This window comes from Carettochelys insculpta, chromosome 8, assembly GCF_033958435.1.
Source record: "Carettochelys insculpta isolate YL-2023 chromosome 8, ASM3395843v1, whole genome shotgun sequence".
NCBI lineage: Eukaryota > Metazoa > Chordata > Testudines > Carettochelyidae > Carettochelys > Carettochelys insculpta.
Genome location: NC_134144.1, coordinates 50,169,510 through 50,194,210, shown reverse-complemented (window position 1 = coordinate 50,194,210; position 24,701 = coordinate 50,169,510). Strand labels below are relative to the sequence as shown.

Sequence of the window (24,701 nt, the reverse complement as noted above, 5' to 3'; positions counted from 1 at the left end):
TTTGACAACTACTCCAGGTTGACTTCCCTCATGGATTTGCTTCCAGAGGACAAGAAGCCGGTGCTCAAGGCCATCGTGCAGGAAGGCTACGCAGCCTCGAGGATGGGAGTTCAGATCGCCCTAGACGTAGCGGACACGGCAGCACGCTCAACAGCTACAGCAGTGGTCACGCGCAGGGAGTTCTGGCTCCAAACATCGGGTATCCCGAGGGATTTGCAGGCGAAGATCGTCGACCTCCCCTTTGACACACAGAAGCTGTTTGCTGAATCAACCGACTCGGTCCTTCATTCCAGTAAAGATTCAAGAGCTACTCTTAGGACCTTGGGGATTTACACCCCTCCATACAGGAGGAAAAAGTATTACCCTCAGCAAAGACGGTACCAGTACCAACCACAGCGTCCCCAGTACCAAAGGGGTTACGAGCAAGGGCAACATCAACAGCACCAGCAATACAGAACTCCCAGGCAACGTTCCCAACAGAGCCGTGCGTCCTCGGGGCAGGGCCAAAGGCCACAAGTTTGACACACAGATCTAGGGCTGCGCCATCACTACCATCGTGCAATGTCATCCGAAGCTATTATTCCACCATCGCCTCCGACCATTCTACGACCAGTGGCAAAGGATCACCACAGACAAATGGGTACTGGAGATCATAGCCACAGGGTACGCGATCCCCTTCCAGTCGCTCCCAGCGCCACGACCTCCACCCAGGCCCCACCTAAAGGATGCCTCCCACGAAGCGAGACTCAAGCAGGAGGTAGACCATCTCATACTCATAGGGGCAGTGGAAAGAGTGCCGGAGCAACTGCAAGGGAAAGGGTTCTACTCCAGATATTTCCTCATGGAGAAAAAGACAGGAGGCTGAAGGCCCATCCTAGATCTTCGGGGCCTCAACCGGTACCTGCGCAAGCAATGCTTTCGGATGATTACAGTCGCCTCTATACTTAGGGCACTGGACGATGGAGATTGGTTCGCAGCCCTCGACTTACAGGACGCGTATTTCCACATAACTATCCACCCGGCTCACAGACGCTTTCTCCGGTTTATGGTAGGCAAAGAACATTTTCAATACAAGGTTCTGCCGTTCGGCCTCTCCTCTGCCCCCAGAGTCTTCACCAAGACCTTGGCAGTGGTGTCAGCCTACCTGCACAGACAGAGGGTGTTTATATTCCCATATCTGGATGACTGCCTACTGAAAGGGGCCTCGAAGGAGGAGGTACTTCGCATGATACGCATCACAGCAGGCACATTCTCTTCGCTGGGCCTGGTCATCAATCTGGCAAAATCAAAGATAGACCCCACACAGGACATAGAGTTCATAGGGGCACGTATAAATTCTATCACAGCAAGGGTTTATCTACCAAAGACACGCTTTCGAGCCATCGGTTCCCTTGTGCAGGTCATCACCTTCAGCCCTACGGTGCTGGTTCTGACGTGCTTACAGCTGCTGGGCCACATGGCAGCAGCGAAGTTTGTAGTACAAAACGCCAGGTTACACATGCACAGCATGCCGCACTGGCTGGCGAGCGTCTACAAACTGGCAGCACACACCGTTCACAGGGTGGTGTCTCCCACGACAGAGGTGCGCAGATCCCTGCAATGGTGGGTGAACCCCAAGAACATGCTAACAGGGGTGCCCTTTCACCAACCGCAAATATCGGTTTTCCTCACTACAGACGCCTCCCACATAGGGTGGGGAGCAGACATGGGCGAAGAGGTGACGCAAGGACTGTGGTCCTTCATGGAACAGTCACTGCACATAAATATACTGGAGCTCAGAGTGGTGTTCAACGCCTGCAGACACTTTCGAGACCATATACAAGGCAAAGTAGTCGGGATCAGTACAGACAATACCTCCACCATGTTTTATATAAATTGGCAAGGAGGAGCTCGGTCCCGTGCCTTATGTGCGGAAGCAGTCCGATTGTGGAACTGGTGCATCGCCAACAATATAACCTTGAAAGCCTCGTACTTACCAGGCGCTCACAATGTGAAGGCAGACCAGCTGAGCAGGCGCTTCGCACTCACGCACGCGTGGCAGATCCGTTCCGATCTGCTACGACCGATCTTTCACGCGTGGGGTTTTCCCCAGGTAGACCTGTTTGCCACTCAACACAACAAGAAGTGCCCATGATACTGCTCCAGGGCAGGACTGGGATGGGGATCCGTGGGGGACGCATTCGCGATCTCCTGGAGGGGCCCCCTGCTTTACGCATTTCCTCCCACAGTGCTTATCCACAAAGTCTTGCAGAAAGCCAGGAGAGAGGGAGCCCGAATGATCCTAGTAGTCCCAACGTGGGATCGACAGCAATGTTTCCCCTTACTCCTGCGCATGTCGGACCGTCCACCGATGCACCTCCCGGTGGCGCCGGATCTGCTCACGCAAGCTCAGGGGTCCATAGTGCATCCACACCCCCGAGGCCTACGACTACAAGCATGGTTAATCCATGGCTCAGCTCCTTGGAGAGCACATGTACGGAGGAAGTGCAACAAGTCCTAGAAAGTAGCAGGAGGACTTCCACCAGGAAGACCTACAAGCAGAAATGGACTCGCTTCACTGCATGGTGTTCTACCAAACAGTTAGCCCCCCTTGCTGTGCCTATACCTGTAATATTAGAGTATTTACTGGACCTCAAGAGAGGAGGACTCTCCCTATCCTTGTTTAAAGGTCCACCTTGCCGCTATTTCGGCTTTCAGACATGAAGAGGAAGGGCACATGGTGTTTGCCCATCCCATGGTTACCAGGTTCCTCAAAGGGCTGGTAAACCTATACCCCCCTCGGAAACCGCTTCCACCTTCGTGGAGCTTGGACCTGGTGCTTAGTGCGCTAACGGGACCACCGTTTGAACCTTTAGCCACAGTTTCCCTCCGTCTCCTTACGATAAAGGCTACCTTTCTTCTCGCAATCACGTCAGCTCGCAGGGTGAGCAAGCTTGCAGCAGTTATGGCAACGCCACCCTGCACAGTATTTTCCAAGGAGGCGGTAACCTTACGGCTGCATCCAGCCTTTGTTCCCAAAGTTTCTTCAGAGTTTCATATTAATGAACCTATAGTTTCACCCTCGTTTTATCCAAAGCCTCATAACTCTAACAAAGAGGCACGCCTACACCTCCTGGACGTGAGGAGGGCGCTGGCTTTCTATATAGACAGGACTAAGTCCTTCCGGAAAATGGACAGACTCCTAGTCTCTCTTGCTCCCAAATCAAAAGGAGAAGGTCTCTCTTCGCAGAGAATCTCGAAGCACATCGTATCCTGCATAAAAATGTGCTACGAACTCAAAAAGACTCCTTTACTGGCCCCGCCCAGGGCTCACTCCACTAGGGCGGTGGCGGCATCAACAGCCTTTTTAAAGGGCGTTGCGCTAAAAGACATTTGCAGAGCGGTCACCTGGTCATCCTATGACACCTTCGCCAAACATTACGCCCTTCACAGGGTATTCCAAGAGGATACCCGTCTCTCGACAGCGGTCCTCTCGGGGACAAGCTGCACATAATCCGATTACCCACCTCCTATCTTGGGTTACTGCTGGGTAGTCACCTAACGTGGAGCACCCACGGGGACACTCGTAGAAGAAAGAGAAGTTACTCACCGTAGTAACGGTGGTTCTTCGATATGTGTCCCTGTGGGTGCTCCACCACCCGCCCATCCTCCCCACTTCGGATCTCTGTTTAGTGTTTTTCAGGAGCATCTGAGGCGGTTGGTCAAGGAACTGGCGGGGACCGGATTGTGCATGTGGTGGGAGCGGCGCGCGCCAGCACATGCGCGGTCCGGCAGAAACTGCTGGAAAGATCCGACCTGCGGCGCCAGGGCGAGCCCGACATCTAACGTGGAGCACCCACAGGGACACATCTGGAAGAACCACCGTTACTATGGTGAGTAACTTCTCTTTTCTTGTTCTGTCATATGCCACCACTGAGCCCATCCTCTTTGAAACTCCACTTGAAGTAGTTCTGCTGCTATCAAATCCCCCATCATTCTTCTCTCTTCAGATTAAATAAACCCATTTCCCTCAGCCTCTCCTCTTAAGTCATATGCATCACCTCTCTAATCATTGTCATTGCCCCCCCTCCCGACTCTCTCCAATTTGCCCATACCCTTGGTGTAATGGGGCGGGGCGGGGGGTTGAATCTGGATGCAGTACTCCAGATGTGGCCTCACCAGTGCCAAGTAGGGAATACTCACTTCCCTTGATCTGGCAATATGCTTACTAATGTAGCCCAATATTCTGTTAGCCTTTTGGGCAACAAGGGTACAATGTTGACTCATATTAAGCTTCTTGTCTGCTATAATCCCCAGGTCCTTTTCTGCAGAGCTGCCACCTAGCCAGTCGGTGCTCAGCAGTTCTTCTGTCCTAGGTGCAGGATTCTGCATTTGTTCTTGTTAAGTCTCAACAGATTTCTTTTGCCCCAATCCTCCAATTGGTCTAGGCCACTCTGGACACTATCCTTACCCCCAGCCTATGTACTTCTTTTAGTGTCATCCACGACCTAGCTGAGAGTGCAGTCCATCCCATCATCAAGATTATTAATGAAGATATTGAACAGAATCAGGCCCAGGACCAACCCCTGGGCACTCCACTTGATACTGTCTGACAACTAGTCATTGAACTCTTGATCACTGCCCACTGAGTCTGACAATCTAGATAGCATTCTCTCCTCCAAACAGTCTGTTCATCCAAGCCATCTTTTGTTAACTTGGTGGCAAGAGAATATTGTGGGAGAATGCATCAAAAGCTTTGCTAACTTCAGGGTATGTCACATCCACCACTTTCGCGGTATCCTCAGAGCCATTATCTTATAGAAGGCAATTTGGTTGGTCAGGCACGATTTGCTCTCGTTGAGTCCATGTGGACTGTTCATGATCACCATCCTCTCCTCCAAGTATTTCAAAATGGATTCTTTGAGGACCTGCTCCATGATTTTTAGGCACTTAGATGAGGCTGACCTGTCTATAATTCCCCAGATTCACCTTTCCTTTTTTAAAGATGGGCACTACATTTATCTTTTTCAATCATCCAGGACTTCCCTCAATCACCATGAATTATCAAAGATAATAGCGAGTGGTTCTGCAATCACATCAGCCAGCTTCTTCACACTTGCAGATGCGATGGATCTAGCACCACAGGCTTGTGCTTTTCCTGCTTTTCTAAATAGTTTTTATCTGTTCTTTCACTACTGAGGGCTGCTCATCACTTCCGTACATTGTGCTGTGCCGTACAGCACAGCAGTCTGGGATCACGCCTTGTCCAAGACGACTAAGGTTAAAAAAAAAAACACTGAGTACTTCAGCTTTTTCAACATTATCTGCCTTCCTATTCAATTAGGATTCCACACTTTCCCTCACTACCTCCCCATTGTTTACATACCCGTAGAAAATCTTCTTGTTAATCCTTCGCATCTCTTGTTAGCTGCAACTCTAGTTGCACTTTGCCATTCTGCTTCTACCCCCACAAGCTGCTGTTATATTTGTATACTCCTTTTTAGTCATCTGTCCACATTTCCATATCTTGTGAGCTTCATTTTTGTGTTTAAGCCCACTGAAGATTTCTTTGTAAAGCTAATCTTGTTGCCTACCGTATTTGCTATTCCTTCTGCACTTCAGGGAGGTTTGTTGCTGCACCCTCAATAAGTCTTTAAAATATAGCCAGCTCTCCTGGACTCCTTTCCCCCTCGTACTAAAGTATTAAATGTTAAATTGTTAAATTAACATATAGTATTCTATCCACCACAGTGGTGTGAACAGCACTACTTACTTTTATAATGCCTGGAAAAAATCTGACAGTTTGCAATACTGTGCTTTTTTCCAGTGTTAATGCTGGGTTATTTTGCCAGTGACTGTCCTATTATTATTATTATTATTATTATTATTAATAATTTTAATAATCCAGTGATGGTACTATATGTTTTTTGCTTCATAGTGAGTCATTTTGCAAGGCTGAAAAGACATGATGATTACAGTAGCGTTGCCATGGAGGTGATGTCAATTTTCCATATTCTTGTGTGTACACTGGTTGTTTGGTTAATATGGAGTCCCAGATAATCGAAATTCAAATAAACAGATTTCTGCTGTACTCGTCTTAAATTCTTATAAGGTGTAAGCTTTTCGTGTTCCTTGTTAATGTGCTATTTTATGAGCAGTATTGCTGATGCCAGTGAGACAATGCTATCCTTTCAGCACCATCCTAAAACATGCTGGTGTGTTTTTCATGAGTGCATACTACAAACATAAAAATGCCTTTGACAGCACTTCACTTATTTGCCATTAGTTGTCCCTGAAGCAAAATTTCTAGCACGAGAAAATGACTCAATGAACAGCTTTAAAGATCTTAGGAAAAAATCAGTTCAAAGTAGAGACCTTGCTAAATCTGGCTCAATGTTTATACATATGGAAACATTTCAGAATGTTAAATGCAAAAATGTGCATTGATGAAAGGCCCTGGTTATACAAATGTCAGGAAATTCAAAGTTACAGTTCCCATAACAACCATGACTCAGCCTACTACCTTTCATGTATGTAGCAGTTTGTATTGCTATATATGGCATTAACATTAATACTTATATAGAACACACACAAAAATCCATTTTAAATGAACCTAATAAATATTGCAAAATCAAGTAGTCAAAAGTTAGGAAATGCCATAATTAAGGTTGACTGTACATTCTTAATCCTTTTTGCATAGGCATTATGACAGTCTGTATATTACAAAATCACAGATTTTTTCCATAAGATTCTCTCTTTCCTTACACACTAAATAAGTGGCTCTTCGGTATTTTCTTTTCTCCTTGTTTATTGAGTAAGTAGCCCTATGTTTTATTTAATTCACACTATTCAAAGCCTAGTCTGAAGATAGAATTTTTAATTTCTCGTTGGCTTTTCTATGATGCTTATTGCCACAGTGTTTGAGTTCAAAAACATTAATTTATTTTCACAACATTCCTGTGAGATCAAGTATTATCCCCCTCTTACAGATGGAAATCTGAAGCATAGACAGATTAAGGCTATAAAGCCGTGTCTACACGTGCACACTACTTCGAAGTAGCAGCACTAACTTCGAAATAGCGCCCGTCACGGCTACCTGTGTCGGGCGCTATTTCGAAGTTAACATCGACGTTAGGTGGTGAGACGTCGAAGCCGCTAACCCCATGAGGGGATGGGAATAGCGCCCTACTTCGACGTTCAACGTCGGAGTTGGTACCGTGTAGTCGTTGCACGTCCCGCAACATCGAAATTACGGGGTCCTCCATGGCGGCCATCAGCTGAGGGGTTGAGAGATGCTCTCTCCAGCCCCTCAGCTCAATGGTGGCCGCGTGGAGCAGCCCCTTAAAGGTCCCCTCCCCCTCCCTTCCTGTGCAGGAAGCTGAGGGAACGTGCAGGCGGCAGCCTAGACACGCGGCCAGCCTGCACGTCCCTCAGCCACCCACAACAGAGCCAGCACCTGCCATGGCTGCCCGGCAGCCCCTCCAGCGCCCCCAGGGGACTCCCCCCAAGGGGAGCCAGAGCAGCCAGGCGGGCAGCCAGGCTGGGAAGTGGCAGCAGGGCCTCTCCTGGACGGAGGCCGAGCTGCGGGACCTGCTGGGGCTCTGGAGCGAGGAGGAGGTGCTCCAGGTAATGGGGAGCAAGAGGTGGAACGCGGACGTGTTCGCTCGGCTGGCCGAGGGCCTGGCCGCCCGGGGTCACCCTGCCCGCACTCCTGACCACGTCAGGAGTAAGGTTAAGGAGCTGTGGCAGGGTTACGCCCAGGATGCGGCCGGCCGATCTGGGGCCGCCCCCGTCACTTGCCCCTTTTACAGGGAGCTCAGGGACATCCTGGGCCCCCGGCACACCTCCTCCTCTCCGGCCACCCTTGATACCTCGGCTGACGAGCCCCAGCAGGCCCTGCAGCCGGAGTCCACCCCGGAGGTAAGCCCCGCACCCCGGGGGTCCCCCCTGGAGCCCACCCCCGGGCCATCGCGGCAGGAGGAGGAGGAGGAGGGGGGCTCCTCCTCTGCAGAGTCCGGGCTGCAGATCCTCCTCCTGCCCTCCCGGAGCAGCAGCCGGGCGTCCGCCCCCCGGGGATCTCCAGACCGTGGCAGTGGACCGACAGGTATGTACCCCCCTCTGGTGTACACCCCCGGGGTTGAAGGGCAGGGGTAATAGATATGTGCCATGGGCCCCCCACATGGCCATGGCCCCAAGGACAGCAGGGCCATGTCCCTCACAGGAGTGCATCAGCCCCTGCCCCCCTCCCCCCAGCACGACAGTGCCATGCCCCATCCCCGGGGCAGGGGGGAGCGGAATCTCGAGGGTCCCCCAGGAGGAGGGGGTGGAACACCCTGCAGCAGCAGCAGCATGTGATGGAGTGGGGGGAGTGCAAAAGGGAGACTCAGGCTAGATATGAACAACAAGCTGAAGAGCTCCCAGGGGCAAAGGATGATCCTGGGGCTACAGCTGGCAGGTGACACCTCTGCCCTGAACAAAGAGGAGGGAGGAGCCGAGCTGGCTTTGAATCAGCACGGGGGCCACAGGTAGAGACTAGGGGAAGGGAGAGCTGGAAGGCAGCCAGCCTGAGGAGGGGGAAAGCTACACCCCAGAGGGGCACCTCTTGGGGTCTTCTCCCCAGGACGGGTTGGAAGGACTGTCTCTGACTGCTGTGCTGTCATTCCTGGGAGAAACTGGGCATCTGTGGCCTAAGAAACCTCTCCTGTCAGACCCTGCTGAGTGAAGTGAGAGTCACTCCCGCCAGGGGATGGGGTGCAGTGCAGGGGGACCCCTGAACCCCATCACAGCAGCATCTCCCGGGGACGGGGATGGGGAACCTGCAGCACAGGGATGGGGGGACAAGGGCCACGGCTTGGGGCCCACACTAATGCCTGTCTCCACTCTTCTTCCCCCCCTCCTGTGTTCCGCAGCTGCACCATCGGAAGAGCCGGAGAGCGCCCGCGAGGCATCAGTGGTCCCGGAATCCCCTCCGGGGCCATCGCTCCAGGCCAGCCCCTCGGCGGAGGACCGAGTGGCCCCACGGCGGGAAAGACGGCAGACCCTGCAACACCACACGGCGGCAACGGACCCCCAGCTGCTGGCCATCCATCACCGGCAGCTGGAGGTCGCGGAGCAGCGTCTGCAGGTGGAGCAACGCCGCCTCCAGCTGCAGGAGCGGGCACTGGCCTGGTGCCAAGAGGCATGGGGGGCCTACATGGAGACATTCAACCATCTTGTGGACTACCTGGCCCCCCGTGCTGTGCCGGCCGCCTCAGTGCCTGCCCTGCCCACTCCACCCGCTGCACCACCCGCTGCTCCGCTCGTTGCCGCGCCGTCTGCCGTCGCCCCGCCACCGAGGGCCGGACCGCCGAGGGACACCTGGGGCCAGCTGAGACTCGCCGGACATATCTTCCGGTCCGCCCGGCCCCCAGCCAGCCCCGGACAGGGCTGTGGCCGAGGCGGGGCTCCCGGCCGCCCACCCCCAGTGCCGGACTATAGGGGCGTGGGGCCCAGGACATGCCCCCCCCACCTTGTATACAGTTGGACTTATGTATTTGTGCCCCCCGTTTGCTCAGTCCCCCCTACATGTAAATAGTTCTCCCCGTCCTTGCAATCCCTGGTTTTCTCTTTTTTGTTACATGTAAATATATGGAAACTTTTTTATTATTCACTCTTATGTTATGGTTTAGTTAGTAGGTCTTGTACATAGTTTTGTCGTTATTAGTTCAAAAACCAGTTACAAAAAGAAAACCGGTTTCATTTTATCAACGAGTGTCTGCTTTTATTTGTCCAGGAGAAGTGGCAGGGGGGTGTGCTGTTGGGAGCTCCCTGGTGTGGGCATAGGGGCAGGGAGTGTTGTGGAGGAAGTGGGTGGGGCACAGTGGGTGGCCTGGCAGAGTTCACCCCGCGGCCTCCTCGAAGTGGGCCCGCAGGGCCTCCCAGACCCAGGTCCCTTTGGGATCCACCTGGCAACTGGGGGCAGCGGGTGGCTGCACGTCGCCCCTGCCGGCTTCCACAGCCCAGCCCTGAAAAAAGGCCTCCCCCTTCTTCTCCACCAAATTGTGCAGGGCGCAGCAGGCACCCACAATCTGGGGGATGATGTTGGGGCCCGCATCCAGGCGGGACAGGAGACATCTCCAGCGCCCTTTGAGGCGGCCAAATGAGCGCTCCACCACCTGGCGCGCGTGGTTCAGGCGCTGGTTGAAGCGCTCCTGGCTGGCAGAGAGATGCCCCGTGTACGGGTGCATGAGCCAGGGCCGGAGGCGGTATGCCGCATCTGCAATGACGCAGAGGGGCATGGTGGTGTCCCCCACAGGGATCTCCCGCTGGGGGATGTAGGTCCCCACCTCCAGCCGGTGGCACAGGCCCGAGTTCCGGAAAACCCGGGCATCGTGGGTGCTTCCAGGTCAGCCCACATAAATGTCCTGGAAACGGCCCCGGCTGTCCACCAAGGCCTGGAGGACCACTGAGAGCCCTTGCGGTTGATGTACTGTCCTCCACTGTGTTGCAGGGCGCGGATGGGGATGTGAGTCCCATCCAGAGCCCTGAAGCACTTGGGGAAGCCCAGCGTGGCAAAGCCCTCGATGGTGGCATCTGGGTCCCCCAGCCTCACGAGCCTGTGCAGGAGCATGGTGTTGATGGCACGCACGACCTCCAGGGAAAGCACATGGGAGAGCACCAATGAGGGGTGAGCAGGGTGTGCGTGGCCCTGCCCTGCCGTGCCAGGGCCCACCTGCCCTCCCCGCCCCCGTGGGTCCTCTTACCTCCATAAGGACAGCCCCAACGGTGGCCTTGCCGACGCCAAACTGCTGTCCCATGGATCGGTAGCTGTCTGGAGTGGCCAGCTTCCGGACAGCAATGCCGACCCGTTTCTCTACTGGGAGGGCGCGCCGCATGGCAGTGTCCTGGTGCTTGAGTGCGGGGGTGAGCCACTGGCACAGCTCCATAAATGTCTGCCGGCTCATCCTGAAGTTCCTGAGCCAGCGGTCGTCGTCCCACTCCTCAAGCACCAGCCGCTCCCACCAGTCGGTGCTGGTGGGGTAGCTCCACAGGCAGCGGTGTGTGAGGCGGGGGGGGGGGGCGGGGTGCTTCAGGGTTGGGGGTTGAGCCCTGCTCCCCTGGGGGCCGCTCCTCCTCCGGTGTGGCAAGGCGGTGCTCAGCTGCCTCCCGCATGGCATGGATCAGGGCGAGCCCTGCTGCTGCCGGGAGGGCTGGGTGGACCTCTGGCTGCTGCTGCTGCTGGGGGTCCATGACTGCGTCGTCCGAGGTCTGTGTGCCTATGGCTCTTCAGACCACGTGCTGTGCAGGCTGTGTGTGTCTGGGAGGGGCCCTTTAAGGGAGCGGCTAGCTGTTGCCCTGGAAGTGCTAGTCCGCCCTGTGATCCTGTTTGCAGCTGTGCCTGGCACCCCTATTTCGATGTGTGCTACTTTGACGTGTAGACGTTCCCTCGCTGCACCTATTTCGATGTGGTGCTGTGCAACGTCGAAGTTGAACGTCGACGTTGCCATCCCTGGAGGACGTGTAGACATTATTCATCGAAATAGCCTATTTCGATGTCGCTACATCGAAATAAGCTACTTTGAAGTAGGCTTCATGTGTAGACGTAGCTTAAGTGTCCTCTCATTTTGGGTACAGATTCTGAGATGCCTAGAACCAGGTTTTTCGAAGTCTTCGGCATTGTACAGCACTGTTTAAGTTCAGAGCTCTAGTCTCTTGACACTTCTGAAAATCAGACTCCATAATCTCAAGTCAGACACCCACAAGATGAGGAATATACAGGTTTGGTTTTAGTGACTAGCCCATTACTTCATAAGAACTATGTATTACAAGCAGGCATAGAAGCTAATTCCCCAAAGCAGCATTGACTTGCCTTAATCATGAGATCATCATTTCTTTTCCTGTAATCCACAATCTCATTCATTACGTGCATTCCGGTTTGTGCAACAAATGAGGCGAGGTCCTTCAGACAGTGGTGTCATTCACAACACAGCCCCAGTTAATTCTCAGACAAGGTTCATTATGTCCACTAAAAGAGCATGAGCAGAAAACAGTAAGTGATCCTGTAATTAAAGACTGTCGTAATTCATATACACAAGGAGGCCAAATTCACAGTGCACAGGCAATCTTCGTGTGTTTGTGTTGTGGGTTTTTTTTTGTTTTGTTATTGTGGGATTTTTTAATGCTTGACTTCAGAATCTTAATGTTCTTTTAATCATGTTTTTGTGTATAATTTCCTAGCCTTAAAAAAAACAAATTTAGCAAACAGAAATTCCATCATACGACATCATATGGACAGCCATGAGGTTCGTGAGCAGAGTTGGAACATTTAGATCCACTACAAAGATGTTCATCAATCAGTGCTATAGTGAGACAAAGTGCCTTGTCTCTATGGGTTTCGCAAATATTTTCTGACAACAGTGGAAGGTTGAGACTCAGTAATCTTGTGTTTCCATTGCAGACCCTGGGGGTGGGGGCGGGGTGCTGTACTCATCACAGACTCTTCTGCCATATTCTCCCCTCCTCTCCAAGCTTGACCTTTTGTGTGCAGTCTCCCACCATGTTTCCTTGTCACCTACGGTTCCTCGTTCTGCAGGGAGAGAACAGCAAACATTGAGGAACTAGACCTGGTTCCTCGATGGGCCACTCCTAATATTCCCCTCTGGAATCCCATTCTCATTGCACAGCCAGTATCAGTCTCCCCTCTGTGCCCCAGTTTTCTTCTTTCCACTGCCAGTTCCAGTGTTCCACCCACTCTTGTTGCCTTGCTCCAGTTTACTCTTCTGCCCTCAAAGGTCTGTCTCTTCTCGCCTCTACATTTGACTCAGTTATATTCCTTCATACTGCCTGAGCCTACCAGGGAGACATTTAGAGCAGAGAAAGAACAGTCTCCATGGTTCAATTGCATTGCTGGGGCCTGTACCCAGGCTGGTCCAAAATAGTAGTTGCAGGGAAAGTCTTGCCTGCTGCCTCCCAAGCTGCAGGATGCTCTGGGTAGATGAACTCTTCTGAGATTTTTGGTGTTCAACTAACACATGTACACTCCAGTTTTTCAAAAGTTTATAACTTGGCCAAATTTGAGTGGATTTTCACAAGGCCAGCAAAAGGCACCCCTGACATAAAGGAGATTTCCAGTCAAACTTCTAAATTCTAATTCAACGTATGGGGGCACTAGAGATGAGGGAGTAGGGAGGATTAAGTGTAGCCCGAATTTAATATGGGCAAAACAATATATTTGTTCTTAGCCTCATTCTCAAAAACACAATGCATTTTGCTGGAAATTTGGGGTTTATGGGATTTCAGCCTAAAATAGTCATCCTAACATGGAAAATTTCAACTCAAGCAGAGGACCTTATAATGGGAAATGCAAGGGAAGTTAATAGGTGATGCTGTGCCAATACCACGAGCTGTACATTTAATAAAAAAAAACAAATTAAACAAACAGAGTTCCATCATATGGCATCATATGAACACTCATGAGATTCATCAGCAGAGTTAGAACATTTAGATCCACTACAAAGATCTTTGTCAGTCAGCGCTAGTGAGGGGCAAGACATGACCTGTATGTGATTTTAAAGCATTCTGTGATGGGCTGAATGCACTCCATAGGCCATGCATTGTTGACTGTACACCACTGTGCTCTACTGATGGCCTCACTTTGATCACAGATAGCACTAAAATCCTTGACCGCTGGACTGAACATTTTCACAAAGTGTTGAACCAGACCTCAAATTCTGACAACAGCATTCTTGAACAGATTCCTCAGTGGGCTAATTATCTATCTATCTATCTATCTATATAAATTATATACAACCAACTCTTGAGAAATCTGGAAAGGCACCTGGCAGTGATGCAATTCCATCATAAATGTATAGAGATGCTGGTGGACAGCTGATGCACCCACTTATTTAGAACCATTTGGGAGAAGGAGCTAGTCCCTCAGGACTTCAAAGATGCCCTTATTATACATGAGAAAAGGTGACCGTGCATGTTGTGATGACCACTGGGGCAACTCTGCTCTCTCTCTAGCTGGTAAGGTCCTGTCCTGCATCCTTTACAGCTGGTCTCACTACATGTGTTCAAATATGGCATTATCTTGAAAGCCAGTGCAGGTTTCATGCTGGTCTGGGATATGCAAGGGATTTGATACTGCTGATATGATATTTACTGATACACAGATACAGGAGAAATGTAGAGAGCAACATCAGGACATCTATGTGATTTTCATCAACTTAACCAAGGTGTTTGACACGGTCAACAGAAATGGGCTCTGGAAAATACTTGGGCGAATTGGCTGTCCAGAAAAATTTATCAGCATTGTTTGGTCTTCTCATGATGGCAGGCTTGGTCACATCCTTAGTAATGGAGAGACATCAGCACCTTTTGAAACATCAAATGGTACAAAGCAAGAATGCATCCTTGCTCCTCTCCTGTTCAACATCTGCTTTTCAATGATGCTCTTAGTTGTTTTTAAGTTGATGTTAGTATGCTTTTAACTGCACGTTGGGCATACTTACTCAGTTCTGAGCATATGGCAGTATTTTCAATCTGTGGAGACTTCAGGCTCGCACTAAAGTGGTTAATACAACTCTCTGTGACCTTCTGTTTTCTGATGATTGTGCATTGTTGGATTATTCAGTGCCATGAAAGATAATAGAGCAGGTAATTAAAGAAATCAAATGCAAGCACTTGGAAGATGGTAAGGTCATAGGAAACAGCCAGCATGGGTTTGTGAAGAATAAATCTTGTCAAACTAATCTGATAGCTTTCTTTGATAGGATAATGAGCCTTGTGGATAGGGGAGAAGCGGTAGATGTGGTATACCTAGACTTTAGTAAAGCATTTGATACGATCTTTCATGATATTCTTATCAAAAAACTAGGCAAATACAATTTAGATGAGGCTACTATAAGGCGGGTGCATAACTGGCTGGATAACCGTACCCAGAGAGTAGTTCTTAATGGTTCTCAATCCTGCTGGAAAAGTATAACGAGTGGGGTTCCGCAGGGGTCTGTGTTAGGACCGGTTCTGTTCAATGTCTTCATCAATGATTTAGATATTGGCATAGAAAGTACGCTTATTAAGTTTGCAGATAAAAGTTTAGTCACTCACCAACAGCGTCATAGAAGATGAAATCCATCAATTGACGGCTCAGTCCAAGCAAGCAAGCAAGCATTTAATCAATATGGCAAGATTATAATTTTAGGGAAGACTACAATTTTCAGTTTCTTGATGATTGCATAAATTAAAACTACAACATCAAAATTGAATGATCATTAAAGTATTATTGTGCATTAACAAATATACCAAACTTTATTTTTCTTCTGGTTTTCAACATTTTCTCTAGCTGTGATTTGTGTAAGATGACTGTTCATTGACGACTTCAGTAGTGAAAAGTAGAGGGTTGAAATATATGCAAGGCATTCACTCATAGTCCAGCAACATACCCTTCGTTGTAATTATCCTGATGTGTTGGCTAATATAGCTGTAAAAAGCACACAATAGCATAATTAGGGAACTGATAGCATTTTGGATGATGTTTTACTTGGATTATTCAAATGCTTTAGCATTCTAATCAAGTAGGCTGACCTTGATGTGGCTAATGAAACATTAGACTGTGTATTTCATTTGTGGCATGTAAATTATATTGATCATACTTATTACATTTTGGCAAGTTCTTTATGATTTTTTAAAGTTTGCAAACGCATGGCCACAACCTGCTAACGCTACCAGAGGTACTACTGACTATTGGGCCTAATGTTTTTGAGCTACCATGGGTTACTTGTTCCAGTTGGCAAATTTAGTTTTTCAATTAAAACATTAACTACCTTCAGGAATTTATGAAAAATAATGGGTTACTTCTTATTTGTCCCCACTATTACATTTTCATGTAACCCTGCCCTTTTGTATTTATCTGAGTTTGTCTCATTTTGCATCTCTGTTCACTCCTTCTACTTGGCCCATGTTGTCACCCTTTACCTCTCATTCCTTAGCTTCTCCCATAAACACCTCTGTGCTTTTTTCCATGCTGAGCCATGCATGATTATGACTTTCTTGAACACATTCACAAGGCACCTGCCCTCTACAGTTTCAGCTTCTATTAAAGGCCCACATTTTCTGGACAACTAATGTGGTGGAATTGTATATCATGACATTAATAAAAGAGAAAGATGTATGTTGTTTCCCATTTCCCTATACTCTCTATCTCTTTCCTTTCATTTCAAGTTCATTGGGAAAGCAACCATTCTTTCTTATTTGTCTGATAAGCACCTAGTGGGTGTGAGCATAGACAAGTATTGGAGAATAAAATAATAATAATAATAATAATGTCTCTAGCTTTAAGACACAGAATTAATATAATTGATAAGATTTTTAGATGTTATGTATTCCAGGTCAGTTAACTAATTCTTCTTCTTTGATTGATGATCCCTATCTGTATTTCACTCGGGGTGGGTTCATATATGCTCCATGCAACAGAGGTGCTAAGATTTTTGCTGTTGGTATCAGTTGGTCCATACCTGCACCGTGACGAGAGTCGAGCTAAAGACCTTGTCCACTCAAGAACATGAGGAAGGTAGGAAGCACTTTCAGAAGAAGTGAGAGAAATCTCGCATCATGTCCATTTCGAAGAAGACTTCTCCCCCAACAACATCTAAGTTGTCCAAGACTTTATTCCTCAGTGCAGGAAAGTGAGGCGCTCATAAGGGTCAAAGAGAAAAAGTGATCTGAGACCTGCATCTTCTGCAGGGGAAGGACCATCCACAGCACCAATACAAAAGAAGCACCAAGCACCTCCTATATCAGTGGCAACATGGCACTTCAGTGAGGAATCATTGGCACCAAAAACTCTGACCAAGCCAACTCCACCACTGTGGAAGTTAAGGAGCCCTCCTCAGCCTCTAATGCTTGGGGATCAATACATGATCCCTGAGGGCCAGAATTCTCTCCTGCATCCATAACCCTTCCCTGATCCTGCACCCCAATACCCTACCTCACATCATCACCCACACCCTTTGCACCATCCTTCCCCCTACTCCAGGCCACAACTCTCTCTCAAACCTTTCACCCACTCCTGCATCCCTCCCCCAGGCCAGAATCCTTTCCTGCACCCATAAACCCTCCTGGATCTTGCATCTCAATATCTTGCCCCAGGTCAGAACCCACTCCTTCACCCAAACTCCATCTGAGCCCCCACATGCGATCCTGCACCTCAGTCCCCTGCTCCAGTTCCCTTCTGCATCCAACTTCCATCCCAGACCCTGAACCTCCTCCATAGAAAAGTGTGGCACTTGTCCACTTACCAAAATTTTGGAGTTACACCCCCGCCCCCCAGTCAAATATTATTGCCCACCCCAGCATAGATCCACTACCAGAACAGGAGCTAATACAGTTAGGATACAATTTATCTTATTCATGAACAAAATTGGGGGTTTTGTGATTTTTTTGCGTTAAGCCATGGTTTTGTTTCATAGGGTATATCACTAGGCTTTTGTAGCAGAGACTGATGGGTTTAAAATGATTATTTTGGAAGTCTACAGAGTCATAATATTTTATGAGAGTAAATAATTTAGTCAAGTAATCATTGTTATTTAAAAATGTACCAAGAGATAAACATTTTTATTTTAATAAAAAGACTTTTAGTACAACAGATGGGTTGTATTTATAATTTTAAATCTGATTTTAATTTTTGGATGTTTTCTGTTTTTTAATCTGGATTGGAGATGGTTTTGTTTGATTTTGGAAGCATCTACAATATTTTTTGATAGGCAGTGTTACTTAAGTGATTTATTCTTCTTTTATTCTAAAATCCATCGTTCTTTGACTCTAGCAAATAAACTAATTTCTTCTACAATTCTTTTAATCAGCTTCTGATACAGTAGGTTAACTAAGACAATGACATCTTTCTCTTTAAAAAAAAGTTAATATACAAAGGTGTTATCCAAGTAATAAAATAAATAGAAATTAGCTGTTGAAAGTGCATGAATCTGCCCCTAAGTACCAATTAAAAAATGAATGTTACTTATTTGTTTAACATTTCCCAAAATAATGTACAGATTTTCAGGCAAAGGTAGAATGAAATACAATGTATGCTTGTTGGTAGCTAGAAGACAAACTTGCATAGTTACTTATTAAATATCTTGCTATGTGAATATGCCTTGCAGAAAGAAAATACATTATTACCTCTCTAGGAAGTCCTGTAATTAAGGAGTGGTATTCTAAGTAGAAACAGATACCTGTCTAAGAGTCAGCTTATTGATGAGAGCTTGCCTTTGAGGGAGTCTTAAATATTTATTTATCTTTGAAGTGGCCCCGTGTGCTGATCTGTCTTCTAGGCAGAGAACAGCTATTTGCTGCTGTTTTGGTCAAATACTTGCTTTCCAAGCTGGCTTGAAAGAACACATTGTTTGGGATTTCCTACTATGAATGCAAGATTGTGTCTGTGAAAACAAATACTCTTGCTTGATAGTGGGTTTTTTTAATTATTGCTATATCAGTTTAATTAAATGCCCAGTGACTTAGCTGATGTAACCATTAGTCCTATTAAGAATTTGAATTTAAAGGCTTGCAAGATCTGTTTCCCACTGTTGTGGCAGAAGGTGTTTGAGAAAAAGGTCACACAGCAACCCTAGGGCAGCTGAACCATCAAAATGTTCTTGTATCTAAAATGAGCATGGTCTTATTTCTTTAACCTATAGTCTTCCTTCCGCCATTCTTTCCACGCGTGTTTATTATATCTATTCACAGCATCATCTCTAAGGGCTTGTTTACAAATGGACACTATACCAGTTTCAGTTAAACTTGCTTTTTAAAGCAAGTTACTTAAACCACTATAAAACCCTGATTTAGCAATTCAGTTTAAAAGTGGCTTATTTCAGTTTAGATTACATATCTTTCTAATTGGTTTAAAATAAATCGGTATAAGCCAGGTTTATATTCATTTAAAATTGTCCATATACCTTTTGTGCTGGTTTAACTAAATTGATTTTTAAATCAGTTAGTTAGCTGGTACAACTTTGCATGTAGATAGGCCAAGCAGGAGTCATGTCTTTCTGTCTGTTCTTTAAAGTGCCCAGAATGGTTTTGCAAACTGCAGAGTAAAAATGGGTGAAATGTAGAAATTTTGATGTTCCAGTTGGTCCAAGTGTGCCTATGGTACAGAGAAGATGCTAGTATGTGTCGGGGAAAGTTTTCTTTCGGTAATGGATGAAACACTGCTCTCCCTGTTCTCTATGTGGAATCTATCACTTGCTTTTGTTAGTTACTGGTCTCAATATGTTGATGAGCTGGTTTGGATGGAATTGCTTCAGAACAGCTTTGTTCTTTTTCCTTTCTTTTATTCCCCCCCGCATGCTGCTGTCAGGACAGTTTTCCTTTGGTACTCTTCTTTGGTTAGGGTGGAGCTTCCAGTTATGGCCCAGGTAGCATAATTATCTTTCTTAAAGCAAAACAAGTGAAATCTTTAAAAATGCTGAAATGGAAAAGGGGTTGTTCCATAAGTTATGGGCTTGATACTACACTGCTGAAATGAAGGATCATCCCAATATATGAGGCAGTATCTAGGGCCTCAAGATGACTGGGTTCAGTTTTCTGCATAGCCAGAGATTCCCTGTGTGACATGGGGAAACACTGGCAAAATTTGTCACCGAAAACCTCCTTTTGGTGACAAAACCCGAGAGCATTCACATTGCAAAATGATAAAATCATAAAAAATACGCTATTCTGGTGACAGACTTCCATCTCCTTGCGGGAGATTTCTCCCTTTGCAGCCCTTTATTGTTGACAGTCACACCATGTGTACTGCAGGAGTCTTTTTTTTCAAGTGTATTGAACTCCAGGATGTTTCCCATAATGCTTGAGTAGCCACTCTGGCAAGCACTTTGCATCCAGATAAACAGAAATGTGTCCCCACTACAAACTCCAGAATCTCTTAAAATCCATTTCCTGCTGGCTGGCTCAGTATGGAGTACTCCTCATGTCATCTTCTCAGGGAATCAGGGGGGCATATCACTTCGAACACTCTCTTGTGTAGAGCACAGTGGAGCTTTCAGATCTGATCACTGTATGCAGTAACGAATCGGTGCAATCACAACTGCAAGTGACACATAGAAAGTGGAACAGGTACCGCCAAATTATTTGATCCCTGTGTGATAAGAAGCGAAGCAAGATGCCATTTACTGCAGAGCATTGGTAAAGGAACTCTGGGAGGCCTACCACAAAGGGAGGGAAGCAAACCAGCTGTTAGGCGCTGCACCCAAGTCATGCTATTTTTATAAAGAACTGGACACAATCCTGGGACCTCATGTCCACAGCCAAGACCCCAGTAGATACTTCAGAAGGCACAGAGTCAGCAGAAACAGGGTTTAACTTGGAAGAAGTTTGGGATGAAGAGGTTGAGCTCGTTGAGGAGGCGAGGCTCACAGTGGAATCACCTGATGTGGCAGCCAGCCAGAAACCATGCACATGTCCCAAGGCTAATATGAAATCTCAGCATCAGCTGAATGTGGAGTGTGAAGCAAGGGAAGAGATGGAGGGTGAGTTGCTCTGTTGCAATAGGAGGTTGGGACAACTGGTGACTTTGTTTCTGTGAGCAAGATATGCCTTGCCTGAGTCAGTGTTATGTGCAAGCAGGGTATTTAGGCACTCAGGCATATCAGTAGACTCTTGCAGGAAGATAGACTCAGAGCTTGTTCTGAGGTACTTATTAATTTTCTGATGGAGATTGCATGGCAGGACTGCCATTTCCCCCCACCCACACGGTACAGCACTCACCCTGTCCATTTTTCAATCTGTGCTGCTGCTATAAAGGTGACAGAGTTGGGCTGTATAAGGAGCCACTGGCATCCAGAAGTAGAGCCCAGTTTCACTTATTTACCTTCGGTAGGGGGAGATCCCCCAGAGTTATGGCAGCCTATGAACAAGTGAGGGCTTTTTAAAATAGTTTCAATGTACATCTGCTGTAGAAACCAGGAATGTGCTTTCTTTCCCCCTGAGCACACCCCTTTTCCCTCTCCTGTCCTCCACCTTTAAAACTTACCATATTCAGAGTGTCTGGAGAGATCTTTGTCTTCCTGTAGGACAATAGGAAAAGTGGCAGTTTTTTTCAGAGGAATGCATTTCAGTCAAATGTTTAAAGCCTTTATCAAGATTACCCAGTCATTCTATTGCTGCTAATTACTTTTCCAGACCTGACCTGGAGAGCACATGCATGCTCCGCTGCTGGCAGGGTATGTAACCTCAAGGAAAAAAAAAACCTGGAGGAGTTAGTGAGGGATATTTTGCAATATTCATCACTCCAAATGCCAAGAAGGGAAGAGAGGCAAGCTAAAGAGATCTAAGACAGAGAACATGCTGAAGCTCCATGAAGACCAAACTGAGATACTGAAGTGTCTAATTAAGATGCAGAGAACAGAACTGGCAAAAGTCCTCCCTGGCAACACAGAGTTCTTTGGGGAAGTTTTTATAACAGCACACTTTACTCCCCAATGTAGCTGTGACTTTGAGAGCTGGACATTAACACAGGTGAGGCTTTTCCCTAACATGTACCTGCAAGCATTCTCCCTTGGTGGGTGACCATGATTTTCACTGATGAATAAAGGAAAAACTGATGCAGGGTTCAATTCCTTTGTGTGTTACAGAACACATACCAGTCGCTCCAGCCCCAGGGAAAGCCTGTAATGTACCTTCGTTAAGATGTCATGCTCAGGACAAGAAGGGGAAAGCCCTGCTGAGGAGGAGTTGTGGGATGAGGCAGGAAACCACCCCCTAAACAGGCAAATGTCAAAATTGTTTAAGTCGTTGCTGAGAACTTCACTGAGGTTGATTGGCTGTCAGAGGAGCTTCTACAGCGTCCCGAGTGTCTGGCTGTCCAAACTATGCTACCAAGCAGCGTACCTCAGCGGTCCACCTGTGAGCAAACACATCACCTTTACTCTCACACAAATTTTACAATCAACAGCATGTGGCCAAAACCATGGAGATATGATCCTCCATAAGGCCCAGTCTCCCATAGAGACACCTACATCTTCTCTTCAGTCTGCCAAAGGCACATTGAACAATCATGCAGCATTGGCTTAGCCTGTTGTTGAACCTCTCCTTACCGCTGTCCAGGTGCCCTGTAGAAGGCTTCATGAGCTAGGGCTCTAAGGGGTAAGCCTGGTCACTGAGTAGCGCTATGGGCTTTTCCACATCCTCCACTGTAATTTTGTGAGCTGGAAAGAAAGTCCCTGCCTGCAGCTTTCTATATAGCCACTGATCCTGAAGATGCATTCATCATGAACCTTTCCAGACCACCCCGCATTGATGTCTTTGAAAAGTATTTGAAAAGTGACCTACAAGTGCCTGAAGCACCATGGAAAAGTACCACTTCCAACTGACATACTCTGTGGCAAAGTGGGATGGTGCTATAATTGGGATATATTTGCTATCAACTTCCCCACCAAAGTTTGGAAAGCCCATTTCTGCAAAGGCAGCTACTATGTCATCCACATTTCCCAGAGTCACAGTCTGACACAGCAGAGTATGATTTATTGCCTGTCACACTTGTAGAAGTACTGCCCCAGCAGTAGACTTCCCTATTACAAACTGATTGCTACCTTTCACTTGCAGATCTAGGGTTGTCTGCTTCCACAAAGCAATTGCTACTCATTTCTCTTCTGGGGCTACATCCACACTGTGTGGTAAATTTGAATTTAAGGCAGTTAGCTTGATTGTACCAAGTGACTGTCTTCACTGTAATTACCATTAGTTCGATTTAGAAAGTTCTAATATCAGTAGCGTAATATCGTTGGAACTGGGTGGGTGTAGTGTCAAGTTTGAACTGAACAGTTCAAATGAAGACTAGGGTGGAAGCGCCATGTCTTTGAATCAAATTGATTAGCCTTCAGAAGCTGATTGGTGCTGTTGCACTTGGCTCCCAGGTGCCTGCCACTCATGGGAGCCGGGAAACTGACCAGAACAGCAGCCCTGGTTGGTTTCCTGGCTTCTGCAAGTGGCAGGGAGCCAAGAAACTGTGGGCACTGCTGTACCTGGCTCCTGGCTCACTGCCACCTGCTCTGGTCAGTTGTCCTGGCTCCCCTAAGCTGCGGGGACCTGGGAGCCAGGCTGCAGGGTGAGTGTTGCTAGCTATGGGGGTGCAGCAGGGGCCTGGGAGAGGGTGCAGAATGTGGGGCTGAAGGAACTGTGGAATAGGTTCCCACAATGCACTGCTGCAGCAATCAATGTTTGGCCCCTCTAGTGTGGAAGCACTAACTTGACTTTGTGTGGATTTTGTGGGAAGTGAGGATACTCAAAATTGAATTTATAAAGCCCAGTATTGTAAAATTGAATTAAATAAAATCAAATTTATCTAGTAGTGTAGACGTAGCCTGAGAGAGCAGATCTCATTCTGGTGTCCTTGTGCCACGGGTTGGAGTCCAGCTCAGCACACAGCTCCAGCTTTATTCATCCTAAAGTTCTGTAGCCACTGGTCTTCATCCCACACCTTCATGACAATGTGATCCCACCATTCAGTGCTGGTTTCCCTAGCCCAGAAGCAACAGGCTACACTCCACAGGTGCTCTGTGACAGCCAAATACATTTATAAATTGCTACTGTCCATGTTACTCATGGTGTCATCCGCATCTGAGTCTTTTTCCTTAGACATTAACTTCAAAAGTAGCTCTCCTGCAATGTGTCATTCCTCAGCACATTGATCGCAACATAGGAAGAAGTCTAGGATCCATGATTTCTCTCAGCAGTTGCTGGAGTGCATGGCAGGCACTGGCAGTTTGAAATGACAGAGTAAGCCAGAAGCACCAGGAGGTGCAAAGAGGTGGCTGACAAGATGTTTTTCACATTTTACATTCCCACTAAGCTCAACGTTCCTGCAGTGCCTAGTGAATGAGGATACCAGGCACTGTGGAGTGCCTGCCCCCATAACTGCGTTCTTCTGTCGGCAGAGAAACTAAAAATGTGTCCAAAATATATTGTCAGAAGATGGAAGTGTAGATACGATTTGGTGACTTTGTTTTTGGTGACCTGTATGTGTCAACATCAATTTTGTCACCAAAACATTGCTGTATAGACATATCCTAAATAAAGATAGAGAGACATTCACACTCCAGCTCTCGGTATTTGGGGAAAGATGAAAACTTTGCCAAACAGCGTCATTCTCCAGGTGGACGTCAGTCTGAATTATTTCTCAGCAGCCCTCTTGTGAATAACTAATTTAGCCTTCAGTTGGATACATGGAGCTTGGGAGGCAGGTGAAGGCATGCCAGCATGAAGTGCTAGTCTGACCCTCTTTCTTTGAAACAGACCAAAAAAGGAATGGCAGCTCTTTGGCACGCATAATGACTACTTGAGGTCCAGTTCATGGAGGACCCTCTTCTCTACTACCTGTTGCTTTCCTAACAAAACCAGAACAAAACAAAACAAAAAACAGCATACCAACCTCTAACAGTGATAGCTAATTTAAACAGCAAAAAATGCTACTCTTTTTATTTTAAGTCAATATAGTGAGGATACAAGGTGCTTTTGCATTCTATGCATACATATGTGTTTCTTGTAGAGCTTATAATTCCTGTTTAATTTATGAAAGTGTTATCATTAAAAACTAAATGAATAAAAGTGATAAAACTAGCCTTTATTTTTAAAAGGAACACATATATGGGCCTATTTTTGTTATTTGCACAAATGATTCCGTGGTTGTCAATGGGAGCACTATGTAGTGAATGGAAGTAAGTAGACTGTGGCCTCTTTATGAATGT

The 24,701-nt window shown here is 47.3% G+C and overlaps 1 protein-coding gene across 9 annotated transcripts in view; it reads left to right on the top strand.

The window, feature by feature from the left end:
- The window catches only part of MBD5 (methyl-CpG binding domain protein 5), a 253,948-nt gene that overhangs the window by 222,039 nt on the left and 7,208 nt on the right, over positions 1–24,701 (top strand). For 6 of the 9 annotated variants that reach the window (XM_075001479.1, XM_075001485.1, XM_075001480.1 and 3 more), the window contains one exon: positions 8,889–9,509. The exons of 2 other annotated variants lie outside the window; for them this stretch is intronic. In XM_075001479.1, the coding sequence (XP_074857580.1) occupies positions 8,889–9,456 (568 nt within the window). In that variant the 3' untranslated portion in view covers positions 9,457–9,509. Of the gene's footprint in view, positions 1–5,917; positions 5,986–8,888; positions 9,510–24,701 lie in introns of those variants that run through there. One more of the 9 variants, XM_075001484.1, reaches the window with a different exon arrangement.